The sequence below is a fragment of the Temnothorax longispinosus genome, unplaced genomic scaffold, assembly GCF_030848805.1.
Source record: "Temnothorax longispinosus isolate EJ_2023e unplaced genomic scaffold, Tlon_JGU_v1 HiC_scaffold_61, whole genome shotgun sequence".
NCBI lineage: Eukaryota > Metazoa > Arthropoda > Insecta > Hymenoptera > Formicidae > Temnothorax > Temnothorax longispinosus.
This window is the reverse complement of record NW_027270462.1, coordinates 22,286-43,355: the sequence shown is the minus strand read 5'-3', so window position 1 is coordinate 43,355 and position 21,070 is coordinate 22,286. Positions and strand designations below refer to the sequence as shown.

The 21,070-nt window shown below is 37.9% G+C and overlaps 2 protein-coding genes and 4 long non-coding RNA genes across 10 annotated transcripts; 3 read left to right on the top strand and 3 right to left on the bottom strand.

Moving 5' to 3' along the window:
* Positions 1-1,726: 1,726 nt before the first annotated feature.
* On the top strand, positions 1,727-2,668 carry LOC139824857 (uncharacterized; the record flags this gene model as incomplete). The annotated part of the gene is made up of 1 exon (XM_071797414.1): positions 1,727-2,668. A coding segment is annotated over exon 1 (894 nt), but the record flags the coding sequence as incomplete, so codon positions are not given.
* Positions 2,669-2,670: 2 nt separating this feature from the next.
* Positions 2,671-4,897, top strand: LOC139824849 (uncharacterized). The gene is made up of 5 exons (XR_011735321.1): positions 2,671-3,125; positions 3,364-3,427; positions 3,525-3,715; positions 3,924-4,165; positions 4,395-4,897. It is a non-coding gene; the product is annotated as an uncharacterized lncRNA (long non-coding RNA).
* On the bottom strand, positions 4,167-6,848 carry LOC139824848 (uncharacterized). Of its 3 annotated transcripts, none has more exons than XR_011735320.1 (4): positions 6,831-6,848; positions 6,512-6,582; positions 6,195-6,434; positions 4,167-5,396 (listed from the first exon to the last, which is right to left on the bottom strand). It is a non-coding gene; the product is annotated as an uncharacterized lncRNA (long non-coding RNA). The 3 variants fall into 3 exon arrangements; XR_011735319.1 differs by lacking the exon at positions 6,831-6,848 and adding an exon at positions 6,673-6,691; XR_011735318.1 differs by lacking the exon at positions 6,831-6,848 and having other exon boundaries at positions 6,512-6,661.
* A 1,381-nt stretch (positions 6,849-8,229) lies between these two features.
* LOC139824847 (uncharacterized) lies at positions 8,230-9,449 on the bottom strand. Its single transcript, XM_071797406.1, has 4 exons — positions 9,244-9,449; positions 9,056-9,154; positions 8,883-8,951; positions 8,230-8,655 (listed from the first exon to the last, which is right to left on the bottom strand). Exons 2-4 carry the CDS (start codon positions 9,106-9,108, stop codon positions 8,241-8,243), a joined length of 537 nt encoding a protein of 178 aa, XP_071653507.1. The 5' UTR covers positions 9,109-9,154; positions 9,244-9,449; the 3' UTR covers positions 8,230-8,240.
* A 79-nt stretch (positions 9,450-9,528) lies between these two features.
* On the bottom strand, positions 9,529-9,803 carry LOC139824851 (uncharacterized). The gene is made up of 2 exons (XR_011735325.1): positions 9,665-9,803; positions 9,529-9,595 (listed from the first exon to the last, which is right to left on the bottom strand). It is a non-coding gene; the product is annotated as an uncharacterized lncRNA (long non-coding RNA).
* Positions 9,804-9,864: 61 nt separating this feature from the next.
* LOC139824850 (uncharacterized) lies at positions 9,865-19,534 on the top strand. 3 transcript variants are annotated; one of them, XR_011735322.1, is made up of 3 exons: positions 9,865-9,959; positions 10,064-10,174; positions 16,926-19,534. It is a non-coding gene; the product is annotated as an uncharacterized lncRNA (long non-coding RNA). The 3 variants fall into 3 exon arrangements; XR_011735324.1 differs by having other exon boundaries at positions 16,914-19,534; XR_011735323.1 differs by lacking the exon at positions 16,926-19,534 and adding an exon at positions 16,622-16,714.
* The last annotated feature ends 1,536 nt before the right edge of the window (positions 19,535-21,070 follow it).

The window sequence follows — 21,070 nt, the reverse complement described above, 5'->3', positions numbered from 1 at the left end:
GAATCTGTAACAGACTTAACCATCGCCTCTGCTGACTTGGCTACCATTAGCATCTACGATCATAAGAAGGATGGAGACTTAAGAAGCAGCGATCACCTCCCTATTACAACTCTCATCAATGGCACTCCGGACTCTAAAGTCAGATTTTCTCACAGACTCAGATTTAACAAGGACTCTCTCAACTTACTTTCCACCCTCTTAAGGAATACGAAGCAAAATATTGACGATATTAACACCAACGATGCTCTTACCGCATATGACCAACTCATTACTATAATCAAATCCTGTATAATGAAAGCCCTCAAGAAGGACAATATTTCTCCGTCTAGCCATCCTGTCAAAAATAAAAGACATCCAGCTCCGTGGTGGAATGAGGAATGTGAGGCTGCCATTAAGGCCCGCAAAATTGCCACAAAAACATTTAAAAGGCATTACTCCATGGAAAATCTTCTGGCATACAAGAGATCAATTGCAGTGGCCAAACGTGTTCTAAAGAAACAAAAGATACAAAGCTGGAAGAATCTCTGTGCGGAATTCGACGCTAAAACTCCTATTAATCGCGTGTGGAAATTTGTCAAAGCATTCAAAAACCGAAATCAAAACACACAATCCAACATCGATACAACCAGAGAAGAAAATCTAATCCATACGGCCATCGAGAAGCTATGCCCACCATCTTGTCCTCCCGAGGATCCTAGTTTGTTTGAATTGCTGAGAGAGGATTTATCAGGTGTGGAACGCATCCACTACTGGTTGGATGATCCCATATCCATGGATGAAATACACTCGGCTCTCAATTCAATGAAAAAGAAATCTTCTCCTGGCTTGGACCAGCTGGACTATGTCATTCTCACCACTCTTCCAGAATTTTTTTGGTGCAAATTACGTGAGATCTTTAACAATCTCTTTAAGAATGGCTTGTTCCCAGAAGATTGGCGAACTTCGCTTGTCATATTTATTCCAAAACCTGGTGGCAAGGGGGTTAGGCCCATCTCATTGATTTCCTGCGTTCTCAAGACCTTCGAGAAATGCCTGTACAATCGACTAAGGTGGCACCTGGAAAGTAATAGCCTATTATCAGATTCACAGCTGGGCTTTCGTAATGCCAAGTCATGTCTGGACAGTGTGATCGCCCTAACGAATAATATCAAGGCGGGCTTCCTTAAGGGAGCCTACACAGTTGCTGCGTTCCTTGATATCGACGGCGCCTTTGACAACGTCCTTCCGCATATGTTGATTGGCGATTTATTCAGAATTGGAGTCCCAGCACGTTTCCGCAAATTCATCTTAAATTTAATCGGTAACAGACTTGTTTTCTATACTCTAAACGGCATGAAAGTTGGCCCGCTTTTATGCAAGAAAAGGTACTCCTCAGGGCTCCATTTTGAGTCCTACTCTTTTCAACATTTATATCAAAGAAATAGTTAAATTAATCAATCCGGATTGCAGGATCCTCCTATACGCGGACGACGTAGTCATATACTCTACGAACAAAAACCTGGATGAAGCCATCCTCTCGATTAATGAATCAATCCAAAAAATTTCAGAATTCCTGCTCAGTAAGGGTCTCTCACTCTCATCCACCAAGTCGCAGTCTATGATATTCACACATAAGAAAAAACTTCCAATAATTATCCCAGACATTATTGTTATGGACTACCCAATCCAATACTGTGATGTGGTAAGGTTTCTGGGCATTTTATTGGATCCCAAATTATGTGGCAAACCTCATTTTTCTTATGTCATTAGTAAATGCAGAAAAGCTCTAAGCGTTATGACAGCTCTTGCTGGAGTCTGGTGGGGTGCTCACCCCCAACAACTTGACATGATCTACAAAGGATTAATTCGAAGCAACATGGACTATGGGTGCCAGGTCTACCAGCTACGCGGCAATCTCACCATTTTCCAAAAACTACAATGCATTCAAAATAAAGCCATCAGGACTGCATTGGGCTATAGACAATCTACTCCAATCAACGTAATGTTGGATGAAGCAAAGGAACCACCGTTACACCATAGATTTAAATTCCTTACTTCAAAACTCGTATTAAAAAATGTGGCTCAAGAATTTAGTCCCGTAACAATTAGTCTTGACGATCTACATCCTCTCACCAGAACACAACATAATTACGAAATTGCCATCAATTTTATACCATCTTACAAATACTTTCGATCCATACTAGGTAAATTAAGTATGATCTACCAATCTGTTACGTTACCAGTATTTAATCACAGTTTCCAATCGCTTGTCATAGACATTCATTTTGATTCATTCTACTTTGAACCTAACATCCAGAATGTCAATTCTATTTTCATAGAACAATCTAAAAAACTAAGGGAGAACGCTATATCCTTTTACACAGATGGTTCTAAAAGTGAATCCGGAAACGTTGGCGCTGGTATTTTCTCTCCAGATTTAAATCTGCAAATCATGCATAAACTGCCGACTGAAACCACGATCTTTTCCGCTGAGGCGTGGGCTATTCTTCAGGTGTTGATAACCATTGGTGAGGGAAATTTTCCTAGGGTGGTGATATTTTCCGATTCTAAAAGTGTTTTGGAAAATCTTTGTTCGAGTGCTGCCAAACAACAGAACTATATCATTCCCCGAATTAGAGAAAAGATTTACCAACTCTCTTCCAAGGGAGTTGATCTCCATCTTGCTACCTCATAGAAGTTAGCCGGACAATTTCGACTTACGACATTTTTTTTTTTACGAATCGATTGTTAGTCGTTTGTTATTGATTGTTAGACTAATTAGAACGTTTGTTAGTTAATAGTTTTTACGTAATCACGAAAATAATTTTTAGTGTTAATTTAGCCGGTAAATATAGAATTCTTTACAATTTTCGATTCAAACCGTGGTCAATCGATGCGGAATCGTTTGTTAGTTCCGAATATACTAAGTAAAACGTTTGTTAGATCACGGTTTCGCTAAAAAAAGCGAAAAACTGTATATCGTTTAGCTGCCGGAGAGTAGGGGTGAGACGTAAAATATGTGGTGGTTTTGGAACGCATTACGTAATAGTTTATCAACACGGGAAACGTGCTTAACCTATTTTCAATTTATTTATCAGATTTGTTTATGCCTAATACCTGGCTACATTTCACGTGCAAAAATATAGGTAAGTGTAAAATACACATTTAATTCTGAACTTAGTAAAAAGTATCCTTGCAATATGAAAGAGATATAGATTGCAAAAGTAGAGAGGTAACCTACTAAAGTTGTATTTGAACAATTACATCAAATTACAGATTTATGAAATATAGAAATAAACTTATATTGTATGTACAAGTAGATATAAGTAATTTTGTCATCGTACGGAAACTCGCAGTTTAAACTAACTATAAAATTGTTTGCAGATGCTTGATGTCATTGATGTCATTAAGAGGTAGAAAAGCAGTGGAATACTTCATGCACTTCCAAGTAAGTTAGAAAAGCATTAGCGAAGCTACTTAATCTTGTACAAATCATATTAAAGTACACATCAAAGAAATATAAATATATTTTATCATTGTGTAAGGGTTGGAATCTGTCTTGGGACAAACGCAAAAAGAGAAGCCATAAGATGTCAATAAAGCGTTTAATCGAAACGAAACAGAGCATCAAGAACCTCGTCGTAGAGCGAGAAGCGGTGGCAGTCGAGCTGCATCATCTATGACCGGAATTTTCGAAGATGGCAGTTCAGGCCAACACGCTGATTATTATACGGAAGTAAGTTTCATTTTCAAGTTACAAATTTGATTTTGGACGTTTCAGAACTTTTGTAATTTAATAACAGAAAGAGATAGTAGCAATAACTTGAAAAATATGTGTAACGCTAATTGACTATCGTGTTGTGAGGGCGTAATTTTCTTAACGTTGCCGCGCTATGAAAGGTTTAATTTACCGCATGATTTAATTTATCCGTATGATATTGCAGATCGAGGACTGCAAAAGTAAGAAAAGTTTATAAGAATTACATTTGTAATTTATAAGACGTAAACATAGAAGAGGATACAGAGGGTAATTCTGATTACATGGGTGAAACAAGTGACGATGAACACAGTGGGTGGTGGTAGCCAATCTGGAGCCAGTATGAAACCAGGCGATGATCTTGCTACAGATAGCACATTAAAACGGATTCTAGAGCAGGATTATGACCTAATGAGTAATAAGAACAAGGTAAGCTAGTAATTAAATTTTAGTTAATATACATATATATTACAGATATAAGCTATAAAGCGTTTGTGCCGGATACATTTTTCAACAACTAAAAACTATTCCTGCTGTTTGCATTTTATTTACTTTTCATATTTAAATTAAAATTATACAAGGATTGTAATTTATGTTAAAAACTAATCTTTCACTGAAAACAAATATCATACAAATATATCACTGATATTTATTTCAGCTTATACTTCCGGCGCAACCTACTGTGATAAATATTCCAGAATCTCTGGCACAGCATTTCACTACGACGCAGTTTACGAATATCCCAGAGAAACCTTAACTCTCATATCGCAGTTTATGAATATCTCAGAGAAACTCTCTGATTGTGTCGATTAATTATCGAACGGAAAAAGGAAAATACAATAGCAATGTTTTTTTTACGTAACAGGATAAGCTGTGATTATATAAAAAAAGAAAGAAAAAAATATCGGAAAACAGAACCGAGCAGGAGCAGGACGCAACAGGATATCTGTATTTCTAGAAAGTCTGATTTTGTAAATTATTCTACGAGGAAAACACTTGTGTATTATATATATATATATATATATATATATATATATATATATATATATATATGTATATGCGGATATGCGATATACAATTTGATATGATATATGATCTATGACGTTTGTTTATTACTATGTAAAGTGACAGACTTCGAAATTAAACATTAATTACTGTTAATCGTGGCGTTTTGAATTTACTCTTTCTTTTCTTTTACCTAAAGAGGATCATGAGAAAGTGAGAAAATTCCAAACGCTGCGAGAGTGCAGACACAATGGACATCCGAATTTTACAAAACGTGAAAAAACATTCGTATTTTCTCATCTCTAAACTCCTCAGACCGTGTTAATATTTAAACAAAATAATTTACACGTCACTCACAGAGCTAGCCCGATAAAAAAATAAATTAACATTCGTTGAAACAACATTATACATTTATGTCTAACAACAATTTTTTGTGCTTGCACTCGCGAATCTCTTGCCGACGTGATACTCGATTTTCTCACACAGAATTTCTTGCTATAAGACACAAAGGGGAGTTTACTTCTCGCGGAAAATACTCGGCATGCTGGGCGATTCAGTTTTCTGTTGAAAAGATCTTGTTCATCTTCTGGCGCATATCCTTGGCAGACATTCACCGTCGTCATCGATAGGGAAAGCCCGGAGCTCGTCGAGTGTCCTGGAATGAAGATAATTTTTTTACAAACGTTTAAACATTTTTCGTTATCGAGAAAATATGTACAGGATACATAATGTTTCAAATTGCAACACTTCAAATTGCAACAATTAAGAAAGTAAGCTGAAGATATATAATTATCGCGAGACTCAAAAAGCAAATTAGGAATTATTGGTGGCGAAATAAATGTTACTTATTCGGTCAAATTAGGAATGTTCTACCGAAGTAAAAAAAGCGATGTAGAACAAATTTATTTCACGTCCGAATTTTGTACATAAATTATTTGAACTAAATTCGCGTGTTAAGTGGTTCATCTGTTCGAATATTATTGACGCTGTTTCTTTTTTTAACAGGTTTATTAACTTGTGGTCAAGAAAAATGTCGAAATTTTTTAAGGTTTAATCTATACAATAGGTGTAGTAATCCTTAAGTCCTAAGAAATTAATCAATCATAGATAATTATTTTCCTCACATTCGATTGTGATTGATCAATTTCTCACAGCAGATCTTAATGGAATACTTAATAAAGTTGTAGGGTAGTATTTCATTGTCGGATCTTTTATATTTAAGACCGGCTGGAGTATATTCTTAAGAGAGAGAGATGTTATAAACTAATCACTCGATTGTTAGATATAACAGAGCCGTATTATCAACCTTAAGCCATTGTCTTGAAATAAGAACCGACTATGTATACTAGCCTTAATTTTACTCATTAATTTTTCCTTTGGAATAACGATTACTTGTTCGTTGCTTAGCAAGGAAGGAAGATTTTACAGAAAAATATATTGCTCTTTTTCTTACCTATATAACAGGAGATGAGGTAATATGCGAAATCGAAATATATACGCAAGCCGTCCGCGACTTCTCTGCATATATTTACTTCGTTTACTGTTTTCTCTATGGTATTATTCACTTTACTCCGTTGAGGTTTCTCTGTTCGTAATATTATCGGTTCGGAATATTCGTAAACTGCGTCGTAGTAAAATGCTATGCCAAAGATTCCGGAATATTTATCACAGTAGGTTGCGCCGGAAGTACAAGCTGAAATAAATATCAGTGATATATTTGTATACCTACTATTTGTTTTCAGGGAAAGATTAGTTTTTAATATAAATTACAATTAATGCGAATCAATGAGAATGACACCGGCAGCTTTTCCGCCTCTCTGTATATGAACTGGACGACAAATCTGACAAATAAATTGAAAATAGGTTAAGCACGTTTGTTGATAAATTATTACGTAATGCGTTCCGAAACCACCACATATTCTACGTCTCACCCCCATTCTCCGGCAGCTAAACGATATACAGTTTTTCGCTTTTTTTAGCGAAACCGTGATCTAACAAACGTTTTACTTAGTATATTCGGAACTAACAAACGATTCCGCATCGATTGACCACGGTTTAAATCGAAAATTGTAAAGAATTCTATATTTACCGGCTAAATTAACACTAAAAATTATTTTCGTGATTACGTAAAAACTATTAACTAACAAACGTTCTAATTAGTCTAACAATCAATAACAAACGACTAACAATCGATTCAAAAAAAAAAAAATGTCGTAAGTCGAAATTGTCCGGCTAACTTCTATGAGGTCATCTTGCTTGGATCCCGTCGCACCGAGGTATCATGGGTAATGAACAAGCAGACAAAATCGCTAAAGAGGCTGCCAGGAAGGGCTATGTCCCCGATTTTAAAATTCCCCATTGTGACTTTTATTCGGTCGTTAAAGAATCTCTTCGGAATCATTTTAAAGAATATTTGCGTTGCTGCGGCTCATATAAAGGCATTCCTTTTTATAATAACTTCCACTCAAGTAAAGATCGCCCTTGGTTTTATAAAAAACCCTTTAAAAGAAAAGAAATTGTTCTTATCAATAGGCTGCGCAGTGGACATTATAACTTAAATTACAGCTTAGCCAGGAAAAATATTATCGATTCTGGGGCCTGTCCTTGTGGCTACCCCAGCCAAAGACATTAACCATGTGATTTTTTACTGTAACCTTTTTACTAACAAAGCTTCCTACCTAATCAAATATTTGAACAAAATTTCTCCTCAGCCTCCTAAAGACATACTTCCTTTTTTAAACGCCCCTACATGTCAATTTGTCCGCCTCCTTCTCGCGGCGTGCAAATCTATGAATCTGCAACCCTAATCCAAAATCCCCTACTAAGCGTGGGGTTCGTCAAAGCTATATAGAAACATTCCGCGGTGTTCTGCGCTGGCGCCGAAGCCCGCGGATCTTTTGTTCACGTTTCCAACCTTGCTACGGCGCCATTCGTGGCCTAAGACATTGACAATACACGCCATCTACGGCTATTCGACAAGAGGTTCGTCCTGGCCGTTTTCGGAGCAGCACTGCTTGAAGGCCATTAAATATCATGGTAGAAAGAAAACAAGGTATGCTGTTGCGCATCCTTTCTAATAACCAATGAGTGCGTTGGGCCAAGCTGGAGACATATTGGTTTATTGGCCAATAGAATTAGGCCCGCGGTTTTTTAAATGAGAATTAAGTTCTTTTTCTGTTCTGCATATAATACATTTTTATTTCATGTAATAATTGATTTTAAGTAAAAAATGTTAAAATTATATATAAAGAAATATTAAAATAAATGTAAAATAAGCATGAATTGAACAATATAATAGATGTATGAGGAAAAAGTAAATAATTTTCTGAAGTTTTAAAAATATTGTCGATATAAGATGGGTTTATTTAAATACAGCAATTTCAATAAATGTAATAAATATTTTATTTTAATAACACGAGAAGTTGTGTTCAATACGTTTATTATTGAATAGTATACAAGAAATTGATATGTAAAAATGAACATATGTGGCACGCTGATATTACAGAAACGTTGGCGCTTTCTTTTTCATTAAAAAGACAACATCAGATAAAATTCCTTCTTTTAACTCCATGCGAGATGCCCAGTTCCTAAGTGTGGATAATCCTGGTAACGGGTAGTGATTTTCTTTTAAAAAACAATATGCTTTTGGGCTCAAGCTTCTTAACATTATTGCAGCAGATATGTCTTCAAGACCCCACTTTACTCTTTTTTTTCTTTCATTACTCATTAAAACGTCAATTTGCTTCGGAGTGAATATCCTTTTGAGCACATTATGGACATTTTCTTTTATTACACGTTTCGTAACTCTTGTCTTTTCTCTTTGCAATCGTTTTACTTGTTTCTTAAGCAAATCGTTTACCTTGTTTGTTTGGCTTAGTCTTTTCATCAAATCTTGAATAATTTTATCTCGTAATCTGAAAAATATTATCTATTAATTTGAAAAATATTTGCAATATGCAATAAAATATTTTTATGTCTAAAAATTACTTGATGTTTACTATTATATATATATATATATATATATATATATACACACATCCTAGTAAACATCAAGTAATTTTTAGACATGAAAATATTTATATACATATATATATATTTGAGCTGATGCTTTATAATCATACAGACAATTAATTTTGTTTACCTTAAGTGCTCAGACATAACAGTCTGTGAATTACTTTGTGTGTTTACCATTGTATCATCACTTGTACTGCTGAAAGTAAAAAATATTTAAGAAATAAAAATATAAAACAACATGCAATAATTTCTTGTACAGCAATGAAGTCGTTAATACGCATGAAATCAATAAAATTATACCTAGCATTTTCTTTTGAAGATTGCATAAAACGTGTTTCTGCTTTATTTTCCATTGAAGTGTCGATCAAATTGGTCTCGGACTCACTAAAACTGTTTTTGCTGTTAAAAAAAGATATTGTAAATAGAATTTATTGCAATCTTCACATATCATAATAAGAAAATATTTTATATAATACAATAATACACACCTGCTGTTTTCACTAACATTTATTATGTTGTGTTCATTTTGCACTTCCTTTAGCACCTCTCTTTCCTTCAATAGTGGCAAATTTTCTGTTGGAATTGCATGATCATGAAGTCTTCGTAATTTCTTAGGCGAGTAATTTTCGCAGTTTGCTAAATACGCTGGCTTTATTTGGTTTGTAACAGCTTGGTGTAAAGTGGACAGAGCATATGCGAGCTACAAAAATTAATTTCAATAAAGTATTAAAAATATATGCCTCAATTATAATTTATATAGATTCAAAATAACGTACCGTTTTTTAGGTTAACTTTATTTTTGTTAGCAGCTTGCATCCATTTTAACGCAGTTTCTTCATCCTTTGGATAAGAAAAAAATTGAATATTTTTCTCTTTTGCATTCTCGCTTCTATTTTTGCATCCACTTACACTACACATAGGCATTTTAAAAAAGACAAATTAAGCCGAACACGTTCACTTCTGACGTATGTATATACATAAAGTATATCTATATATATTCAATATGGCGCTCGCTTGGCCGTCGCCATGTCTGCGCAGAACATGCTCAATTTCGACCCCTCTAACGAGCATACCTTGTTTTCTTTCTACCATGATTAAATATAAGAAGAAGAAGAAGGTGACTTTATGGCGGAGCGTGCGGATGTGTATTGTCTATATAGATTGTGTAGCAATTTCGTTCTTCGTTCCCATTTGTTGTGTGCCGGTAGGTTTGTGATATAATAAAGTTCTAAAGTTCAAAAGTTTAATTCTCACATCATTATTGCCCTCCCGCAAAGACTTCCTATATAACTATTAAATTTCTTACAGCAACGTATATACCGTCGAATGCACATGGTGAGCGGAATCAAACGACGACTCGCCGACCCACGTTCCACGCCGACCGGTCGCGACCGTTCAGTACATATTTAGATAAGAAGAGTAAGTAATATTAATTTATCTTCCATTCTAATGGTGCGTGTCCACCTGCGAGTAAGAACTCTCGAGAGCAAAAAGGGAGAAAGAGAGAGAGACTCTCGAGAGTCTCTCTCTCTCTCTCTCTCTCTCTCTCTCTCTCTTTTTGCTCTCGAGTTTTTACTCGCAGGTGGAGATGCACCATAATATACAAACATCCTGCCTTAAATGCTCTATAAATATTCTATTCGTCCTGAGATCTGTCCTCTTAAATATACCCTAAAATATTTACAGTTACACACACACACACGCACGCACGCACGCACGCGGCACGCACACACGCGACACACACACACACACACACACACACGCATGTTATACCTGTAAATCGCTCTTATTCTAGCAAATTGATACATATTTCATAAGTATCTATAGAGCATTTGCAGTAGGATGTAATTATATACATACATGTATATATATATATATATATATATATATATATATATATCATTACTATTATATAAAACGCGACTGTTTGTCTGTCCGTCCGTCCGTCCGTCCGTCTGTCCGCGAACTACTCATTCGTTAGTGGACCGAATTTTTACCACGAGTACATGAAATAGGGGTAGAATTTCCCGGGGAGTGCCATAAAGTATATAGTTTTTCGTTACCGATTTTCTGGAAAGCGATTTTTCTAATTTTTTCAATTTTTCGGGAAATAATTGACCGAATCTCAAAGAATTGTATATGAAACGGGGGTAGAATTTTCCGGAGAGTGCTATAAACTGTATCGTTTTTCGTTACCGATCTTTTTGGGAACCGGTATCTTTTTGAAGATTGGTTACGAAATTTTCCAGAGAGGGAGGGAGAGAGAGAGAGAGAGAGAGAGAGAGAGAGAGAGAGAGAGAGAGAGAGAGGAGGAGAGAGAGAGAGAGAGAGAGAGAGAGAGAGAGGGGGGGAGAGAGATTGATTGATTGATTGATTCTTTATTTCGCCATAGTCAAGACTTTAGGCGATAATGAATAATACAAGAAAATATGTAATAGGCAAGAGCAAAATACAAAAGACAAAATTAGAATAAGTAAGAACTAAGAGAAAAGACACGGTGTGATAACTGTAATAAAGCGGTGAGCAGAAGTGGAAACGATGAAGATAATGATGTGTAAAAAGCGAAAAATAATAATAAATCATTTACACCCGGCCACCGCTTCATCATTATAAAACCAAATAAACAAATGAAACGTGCCTGAATGTACATAATTGATGTGATGGCAATACATCACACAACTAAATTTCGTTGAATAGGTATAAGTTGTGTGAAATGTTGTGTGAAGTATTGCTGAGATTAGTGAGTCAACGGAGTTCGGTCGTTGAGCTCTCTCAAACTGAATAAGAACTGAAAACGGAATTATGACATCGCCACTTAGCACTAGTGTAGATTTTGACGCAGCAACAATTTATGTACAAAGACCAGAACACACTTAGCATACGTGACGCAACATGATCACGCACTCACGCCACGTCTTACCCAACGGTAAGGCCCCCTGCAGAACCTCAGACGGAACCAAGTTCAAGTGAAAAAAGGTAGTCATAGAGCTTTTGCTTGAATTCATTGATGGACGACGACAACACTACTTCAACAGGTAGCGAATTCCATAAGTAAATGCCCGCAAGGTGGAAGGACCTGTGATAAGTCTCAGTTCTATGGATAGGAATTTGGAAGGTGTGCGGAAGCGCCAGACGTGAAGATCGCCTCATCGAGAGATCGGCCTTGACAAAGATCTCAGAGAGATAGCTAGGAGACATACCATTAGATATTTTGAACATCTCAATACCGAGGAAGTATAGACGTCTATTGCTCACAGTCAGCCACCCGAGTCGATGACGATAAGGAGTAATATGTTCATCCCTTCTCAAACTGAAGATAAACCGAATCGCACAATTGATAAGCCTTTGCAGTTTGGTATTAAGCTCGTCTGTGACGTCGTTGTAAACGAGAGAACAGTAATCCAGCAAAGGCCAAATCAAAGCAGACACAAGTTTTACGCGCAACTGGAATGATAAAGAGTTTTTGTGATACTTGAGCTTGTGCAGCGTGAAGTGTACCCTCCTGGAAATATGGGCGACGTGGCCGTCCCAAGATAGGTCAGAGCTCATGATGACACCTAGATTCCGCGCCTGGGTGACAAACGGAATAGAGGTACCACCAACGGAGATGAGAGGTAATTCATTAAAATTAATTTGGTCAACGTAACGCTTGCTGCCGAGTATTAGAACCTTGGATTTTTTAAGATTGAGAGATAATCCATTTGTGGCCGCATATTCTGATATAACCCCAACATCGTGAGCCACTAACTGCAAGGCAACATTCAACTGACTAGAGAGACACCTACGGTAAATTTGCGTGTCGTCAGCAAAAATCAAGCGTTGAGTGAACCTTAGGAAAGCACCAATGTCGTTGATAAATAGGGAAAAGAGGAGCGGACCCAATACCGATCCCTGAGGAACACCTGAGGTAACAGGTAGCCAATCGGAGAATACGTCCGCCAGATCGGCAACCGCTTGGGAGCGACCAGTGAGGTATGAAAAAATTAGTTTTAGGGCGAGATCTGAAAACCCTAGTTGCCTCAGTTTGGCTAGAAGTAGAGGATGTGAGACGGTGTCGAAGGCTTTACTAAAGTCGAAGAGGACGAGGATCAATACCTCGCCCGCATCAACGCCGCTCTTGATATCGTGGAATAATCTTAGGAGAGCGGACTGGGTGGAGTAACCCTTACGATAGCCCGATTGACGGTCGTCGAGAATATGGTGCTTGTTGACAAAGTCAACGATTTGGCGGTGCAAGATTTTTTCGAACAGCTTCGAGAGTTCACACAAGTTAGCAATGGGTCTCGTTTCGGACGGAGAGGAAGGAGATTTGACCTTGGAGAGAGGGCGCACGATAGCGCGTTTCCAAAGTGATGGAAAATAGCCCAGATTGAGGCAGCAGTTGAAAAAGGTGGTCAGGAGGTTACCAATATGAGGCAAGGCCAGAGCTATAGCAAACAGAGGCAATCGATCGTAACCCGAGGCAAAAGAAACAGAAGATGATGAAACCATTAGGGAGGATAGGTCGTCATAAGATATTTCGGTAAAACTAAACTGTGGTTCGACGGGCACAATGGATAGAATGATATTGGAGAATTGAGATTGAGTGCAAGAAGGAAAACGATTGGAGACAGAGGAATAATGAGCATTCAAGAGATCACGTGAAAAGAAGTTGAGAGGTGAGGAAAGAGGCGATTCAACTAAACCAAGATTGGCCAGTTGCCGCCATATCTTGGACGGATCAGAGACTGAACTCAATCTATTCATGTGAAACCGCTCTCTTGCACCTCGCAAATCAAGTGTAAGTTGATTCCTAAAGAGCCTGTAAATATGGAAATCGAGAATGTTGCCAGATCTACGTGCCGCATTGAAGAGGCGGTTACGATGCCGAATTCCGCGTATAAGGTCAACTGTAAGCTAAGGCGCCGACGGACGAGTCACACGAAAAGAATGAATAGGAGCATGTAGATCCAAGCTGGCGGTGATATCATTAGTAACGGTGCTCAGGATGTCGTCAATCTCCGACTCGCCCGGGCTCGTCAGGCCAAAATCGCGCGGGAAGGATGAGAGGAGCTTGGAGGTAAGAGTCTCAACGAACTCTTGATTATCAAATCCCTTATAGCAACGACGGACCAAAGTACGATCCGTGAAGGACGGAGCCTTGACAGAATAGGTAAGCTCGATGAGATCATGGCCGTTGATGAAGGGGGCATCCGACTTACGGTAAGATAAAACTTTATCGAGGTTGTCGACTATAAAAACGTCCAACCAAGAGTCTGAGGAGCTGGTATGAAAAGTCGGTTGCGACTCGACGATATTGAGCGACAACTGCGAAACAATGCTCCTAAGATGATTAGCCTCATATGAAGAAGCGAGGAGGTTACAATTTAGGTCGCCAGTAATAATAATGTTCTTGTAACTAGGAGTGAATACGGAAAGTGCATCGATGTAATTACTAAGGTTTTTGCCTTTCGGTCTGCGATACATAGTAGTGAATAAGAGAGGCTCGCGTGTGCCGTAACGGATGTCGAGAATGAGATATTCAGGTGCATTCGAGAAAGCAGAAGGTGACGACGCAAGAACGCGCGCACGCAATGATTCATGCACATAACAGGCCACACCGCCACCCTCCCTGCCCTCCCTGTCAACACGCAACAAATAATAGCCAGAGATACGCACTAGATCGTCAGAAATGTGTGAGTGAAGCCAAGTCTCGGAAATTGAGATAATGTGAAAAAAGTTGAATGATAAAAAGGCCTGTATTGACTCAAGATGAGCAGGAAGGGAGCTAGCGTTAAAGTGGGCAATCGCGAGACGGTCATGCGAAGCAGACGAAACATGGCCAGCGTCAACCGCGGGTCACTGGAGCCCCGCCAGATCAGCCTCGGTGGTGATCAAAATCGGAGATTGACCGCGGTCTCTACGGACAAAGATCCGGCCGTCCCTGCACCATACGTGCTTAAAAGATAACTGTTTAGCCCTCATTCGAGTCCTGCGCAACAAGTTATAAATATCCGCGGGAAGCAGCTCGTTAATGTAAATGTGCCCGGGGACTTCCTTCGAGAGGACATCGCTGACAGTCAAGCGACGCCTGCGGCGCACAGTCCCGAGAACGAAGTCACGAATCTCACGCGACTTAAGCACCACAATAATTGACCGCGGTTTAACGGTGGTGACCGCACGATCGGAGGCGGAAACAGTGCCAGGCGCCGCCTCACGCGTCGCAGACGCATTGCCAACCCCCACGTCCCGAGTCTCAAGAACGTCGGACGCAAGCTGTGGTATACCCAGCGCGCGAAAAACGCTGGTAACGAGCAGTTCAGATGAGTCGGTAAAAGAACCAGGTATCCCAGAAATAATAATATCCGACGTTCGCGAGCCTCGAGACGCGGAAGGCTGCAAAACAGGATGAGGACAACTCGAGTCACTCTTCAAATCGCGCACCTCACGTTCAAGAGCAGCACACTGCTGCTCTAGCTCGGTAATGCGCTGACTATTGCGATCGACACCCTCCGCAATCACACCCAGTTGATTAAGTTTGTCGTTAATTACATTGCTCGTATGCCGCTGGTCCTCGATAAAAGCCGAGAATCGAGCCTCAGATGCCGAAAATCGTGAATCCGACGTCTCGATGAAAGCAGAGAATCGTGCTTCCGATGCCCTCAACTGCTCAATCAATTGGCGCAATAGCGTATTGGTTGTAACGTCAGTCTGGCTGGTCGTGTTGGCAAAGTCAAACTGCTCGGTGCATTCAACTCCCGGTGTAAGGTGAGGAACCGGAGAAGCCGCAGACGACACGCAAGGCAGAACGTTTGCAGCGTCCACGCTCGGCACCGGAGGCTGCGAAGCAGCCAGCTCCTTACAGCAATGGTCCGCGTATCTTGTTACGGAAAATGGCTTGACGCAACCAGGATGGAAAGTTTTCCCGCACTTACATTCAACAGCCTCGGTCACAATCGACTTCTTGCACCTGGTACACTTGATGTCTGTACGCTGCATAATTGGATTGATGACAGCAGCGCGGAGGAGAACCAATGCAAAGCGGCTGTTCGGTGGGTACAGAAGGTAGTGCCACTCAGAGCCCAAGGGTGTCGCCACATGCACAAGCAGGCAACGATGGGCACACGCGCAAGCAGCAGCCAATCAGCAGTCACCGGTACGTGCACGGAGATAGCATCAAATAAAGAAACGGCAAGCGACCGGAAGTATAGAACAGGTCAGATCGGCAAGGCAGGCGCATGCGCAGCAGCAGTCAACGCCTATCACGGAAGATTCCAAGAATTCACAGATTTCCGAGAATAAGGTTAGGATGAGCAATATTGCTTGTCAACGAGATGATCAGAAATAGGCAGCAAGTACCAAGAAAATGATTATAGATCGTGACAAGCAATCAAAGACTTGCTTACACCTGCAACAGAATAGCCCGAAGGCAGCTTAAAGCAGCAACGATTATCACTCAAAGAAGGAGCAAAAATACAGTGAACTGGCGATACTCACACAGAGGGAGAGAGAGGGAGAGAGGGAGAGAGAGGGGGAGAGAGAGAGAGAGAGAGAGAGAGAGAGAGAGAGAGAGAGAGAGAGAGAGAGAGAGAGAGAGAGAGAGAGAGAGAGAGAGAGAGAGAGAGAGAGAGAGAGAGAGAGAGAGAGAGAGAGAGAGAGAGAGAGAGAGAGAGAGAGAGAGAGAGAGAGAGAGAGAGAGACTATTTTGCGTGTCTTATTACATATGTTCTCCGGGGCGAAGCCCGGGTAAGCAGCTAGTATATATATATGAGTTAATGTGTATCGTGGGGAAGTTCTTAGAACGCAGGGTATATGTATATAAAAGAATGGGTATTCGCAGTTCGTAAGTTTTATTCATTCGTAAGTTTATGTGCTCATTTTTTACAGAAGCGGTAGCTATAGAATTTCCAACAATTAATGAAACCACATTTGGTAGGAAAGCGGGACCATGGTTGGCCCAGGCCACCTTTCGTATAAAAAAATAAGTATTATTCAATACATTTTAATGTTATACAAGATTTTTATAGCAAATTTGTCTAAAACACGTACCTGAGTCAAAGATTTATATATAATAAGAAGTCATTAGATTTTAACATTTATAATACTTATTAATGTTCACATGAATATTGAAATAATTTTAACATTGACAGACATAACAGCAAAAAGGAAAAAGCTGCAGATGACATTTCAGAAATATCTGGTGAAGATGAAGACGACTCATCTGTAAACGAAAATATTGGTGCCCATGATGACGGCTCATCTGATGCAAACGAAAATAGCGACCGAGGTTAAAAAACTCATTTATCTTACTATTATAATATTATGTACTGGATGTGCAATTTTATTATTTTTATATTATTTAAACTTAATACACCATCCCAAGGAGAACAGAAAAACATTATATGTCGACCAAATTGATGTTACTTTATTTATTTTTTTAATTTTTAAAATCAATTTTATTAATTTGATTTTCTGTTTTCCTTGGAATGTATTGTTTTTGGAATCTCGATTATTTCATATTTGAGGGGAATCTTTTTTGAATGAAATATTAACGGTGATGAGAAAAGGCGGTTTAAAATGTATTTAGAGCTGTAATATCAGGCACTGTGAGCTTATCACGGAAACTATAGATAATAGATAAACAGTAATGAGATAACTGCTGACACGAAAAAAGAGAAAACTGAAATTGCAAATTGAACATTGTGAACAGATGTGTACAGAATGTTGATCTGGACGAATGGTTGTTCATGCTCGCTGGTTTCAACCTTCGACCAATATACGTAATTTTCGTTTGTAGCGACACCGAGTACATGGCTTAAGTTTGCAAATTCTAAGTATATTTTCGAGTCAAGATATTTCGCGAATCTCCATTTTCGTAGAGGGTTCCATCGTCAGCTGAATATCGAGAGACAGATTTCGCATTTTTATAAAATGTAATGTAAATGTATATGCGCTATCATACTCGCGAGTTTAGCTTATCATGGGCTTTGCAAGTTCTCTTCTCGTCTTACGAAATGTAATTCATTTCGCGTATACAACTCTACGATTCTGGAAAATTTACACATTTTTGATTGCGTATGCCATAAATATGACTCGTCAATATAACATGAAAAAATTAATATTTAGGTAAACGTAACACGATCTTTTTTGTGTCACTGTTAATGCAAAGATACTGTAATGAATTAAGCTAATGTGCGATCTTGTTGATCAAATAATCTGTCGCCCACTGCATATTAATTTGATCGATCGGAATCGCATACGATTGCGTCATAGTCTAATATTACGGTCCCCTTTCATTTTATTATCTACTTAATATACAAACGTAAATGGGTTCAATGTAATAACCATTGTTTCGCCAAACAATCTAATCCGCGAAATGTTCCCATTTACAAAGTACGAAAAATCTGCTCTTATTCTATTAGCTTCTCCTGTTTTGCTTACGGCTATTCTTTGAAAATTCTTTTGGCAATATTACATAGACTAAGAAGAAAATACTTTGTCTTACTGCGTTGTAATTGGAAACGTCGATAGATCCATTTTATGGAGTCTATTTTGCGAAATGTATTTTATTTAGCTTTTGAAAGAGTCAATAAGCTAATAAGTTGCTAATAAGCAAGCGTTCAAATTTTTTGATTTTATAAAAATTTTACAAACTATTCTATTCCAATCAAAAATTATTTCCAACCAAAAATTCTTACTGATCTTTAAATGTGATCGATGCACGATGTTCGTACATTTCACCCATACAAAAACTTGTAAACGAAAACTCGTCCATTAATATTAATATTAAAAATCGATTGCCTATATTCTAAATTACAGACTTGTATCCTTTTCTGAAAAAACTGCTGGAAAATAAGTTAATGAGTATGTTCGTGGCGCGTTTTACAGTTGCAAGTTGCCAAAGTAAACATTTTTTACTTTGGTATATTTTACCACGTCTTCACGTCTGTGCTCCATGAGGTATATCCAAGTGCGGTTCCCACAACTAATCTTGGATATAACAAGGAGTGCTCTTGATATGAAAGTAAGCGAGTGTAATTCGTGCGACGTAGAAATACCTACGGAAGATTTCGGAAGTAATTGTTAATATATCCGGGTATATGCAAGAATTGCGGAGAATTTTTTTTAAGCACAAATAAAAATTGATCATATGGTCCATTAGACGGGCATAGCAATATCTTAGTGCAAAAATAATATTTCTTGTGATTTTTAAATACATTTTCTGATTCTTCGAAATATACGCGTTGTATTACTTTCGGTCTTAACGCAGCTCTTAAATTGAATCAATTGGATCTTTCTCCTCCTCCCTCCCTCCCCTCCTTCTCCTCCTCCTTCTCCTTCTCCCTCCCCTCCTCTTTCTTCTCCTCCTCCTCCCTCCTTCCCTTCCCTCTTCCTCTTTCTCCACCCTCCCCTCCTCCTCTTCCTCCTCCTACTCCTCCTTGACAATCACTTGACAATCAATTTAATGTGTGATATTACTTTTCTGATTCAATTTAAGAGCTGTGTTGAGACTGATAGTAACCGCGTCAGTTCAAAGAATTAGGAAATATATTTAAAAATCACACATGAAACATTATTTCAGCATAAAGGTCTTGCTATGACCATCTATGGACCTTGCTCAATTTTAAATTGCGTTAGTCAAACAGCGGTCTTGTCAATGTCTTAAACTACAAGTTAAATTTTTTTTCTTTCTTATATGTACTTTATTTTGAACTGCAAATGTTTATTTTGTTATACATTATATATACAATGTGTACAATATGTACAAAAAATAATATTTAGTAATAAAAAATCAAATATAACAAATTTTTAAAATTATTAAAAAATCCTTTCAATGTAAACGTTTCCCAAATATTAAAAAAACATTTTTTTAAATGTTAAAACAAACGTTTATTAAACGTTAAAATAATATTTTTCTAAACGTTAAAATAATATTTTTCTAAACGTTAAAATAATATTTTTTAAACGTTAAAATAATATTATTTTAAACGTTAAAAAAAATGTTTTTTTAATGAAAAAAAGGGAACTTATCCCATTATTTTTAACGTTTTTAAAAATGTTTGAAAAACGTTTTTTAAATGTTTCTTAAAAACATTTTTTAAATATTATTTTGCTGATTGGGTTGTAGACCGAGACTTACGCGCGTTACTTCTTGTTAGATGTTATCTCGTGTGAAGCTTGAATCCCAACTCTCTTCGCCGTAAATATTATTATTCGAGGAAAAAACATCGTCTACGGTCTAATAAATTAGCCCGTAAAGGGTTTTGGAAAAGAGTCGAAGCGAGGGAAAAAGGGGAAAGAATACTTATTAGCATCAATTGCGTTTAGAATTTGACGATCAATTTAATTTGTGATATTATTATTCTATTATTCAATTGTAGGAAAAATACAAAGAGGATTTGAGAGAAGATATTCTATTTAAGAAGAAAAGCAAAATAGAGCGGTATTACTGAAAATAGATTAGAGAAAAGCATTAAAAAAACATTGTAAAAGCCAAAAAATGAAAGTGAGCCAAAAATGGTAGGTCAGCGGAGAGTACATCCGCGCGATGCGCGGGCAAATAAAATATATATCTTCAAATAAATATATCTATATATTATATATATATATATATATATATATATATATATATATATATATATATATTATATATATACATACATATTGTTTGCCACACGTTTGTTCGCGGATTCCACGCTCGTAATCGCTCCGGGTGCCTCAATTCTCCTCCGCTTTATGCTCTAATGCCCGTTCTAATAGACTGGAGGATGATCCTACTCGCGGCTCATCCTAGTGAGTAGTGTAGACGGCTAAAAATCATGAATAATCAATGATTTTTATCCGTCTACTCACTAAGATGAGCCGCAAGTAGGATCATCCTCCAGTCTAGAACGAGCATAAAAGCCGTATATCATACGTTTTTTTTTGCAACCACGTTCACGCGATCCTGCGTCGATGCCCGTACAGCCATCCTTAAGGTGATCCTAAAGCCGTGATTCTAGCCGGTTTTTTTCGGTTTTTTTCTTAGCACTAATTTTTTAATTGGCTTTATAGAAATGCAAAATTCTTGTCTAGAATTAAAGTACGCATCAAAATCTAGGTCATGGTGGTCGAATTTATATGTGGTGATCGTCACGTATAACAAAAAATATTAATTTTTTTTCGTTTTCGATATAAATTCGACCACTATGACCTAGATTTTGATGTGTACTTTAATTCTAGACAAGAATTTTGCATTTCTATAAAGCCAATTAAAAGATTAGTGCTAAGAAAAAAACCGAAAAAAACCGGCTAGGATCACGGCTTTAGGATCACCTTAAGGGGATCCTAAAGTGA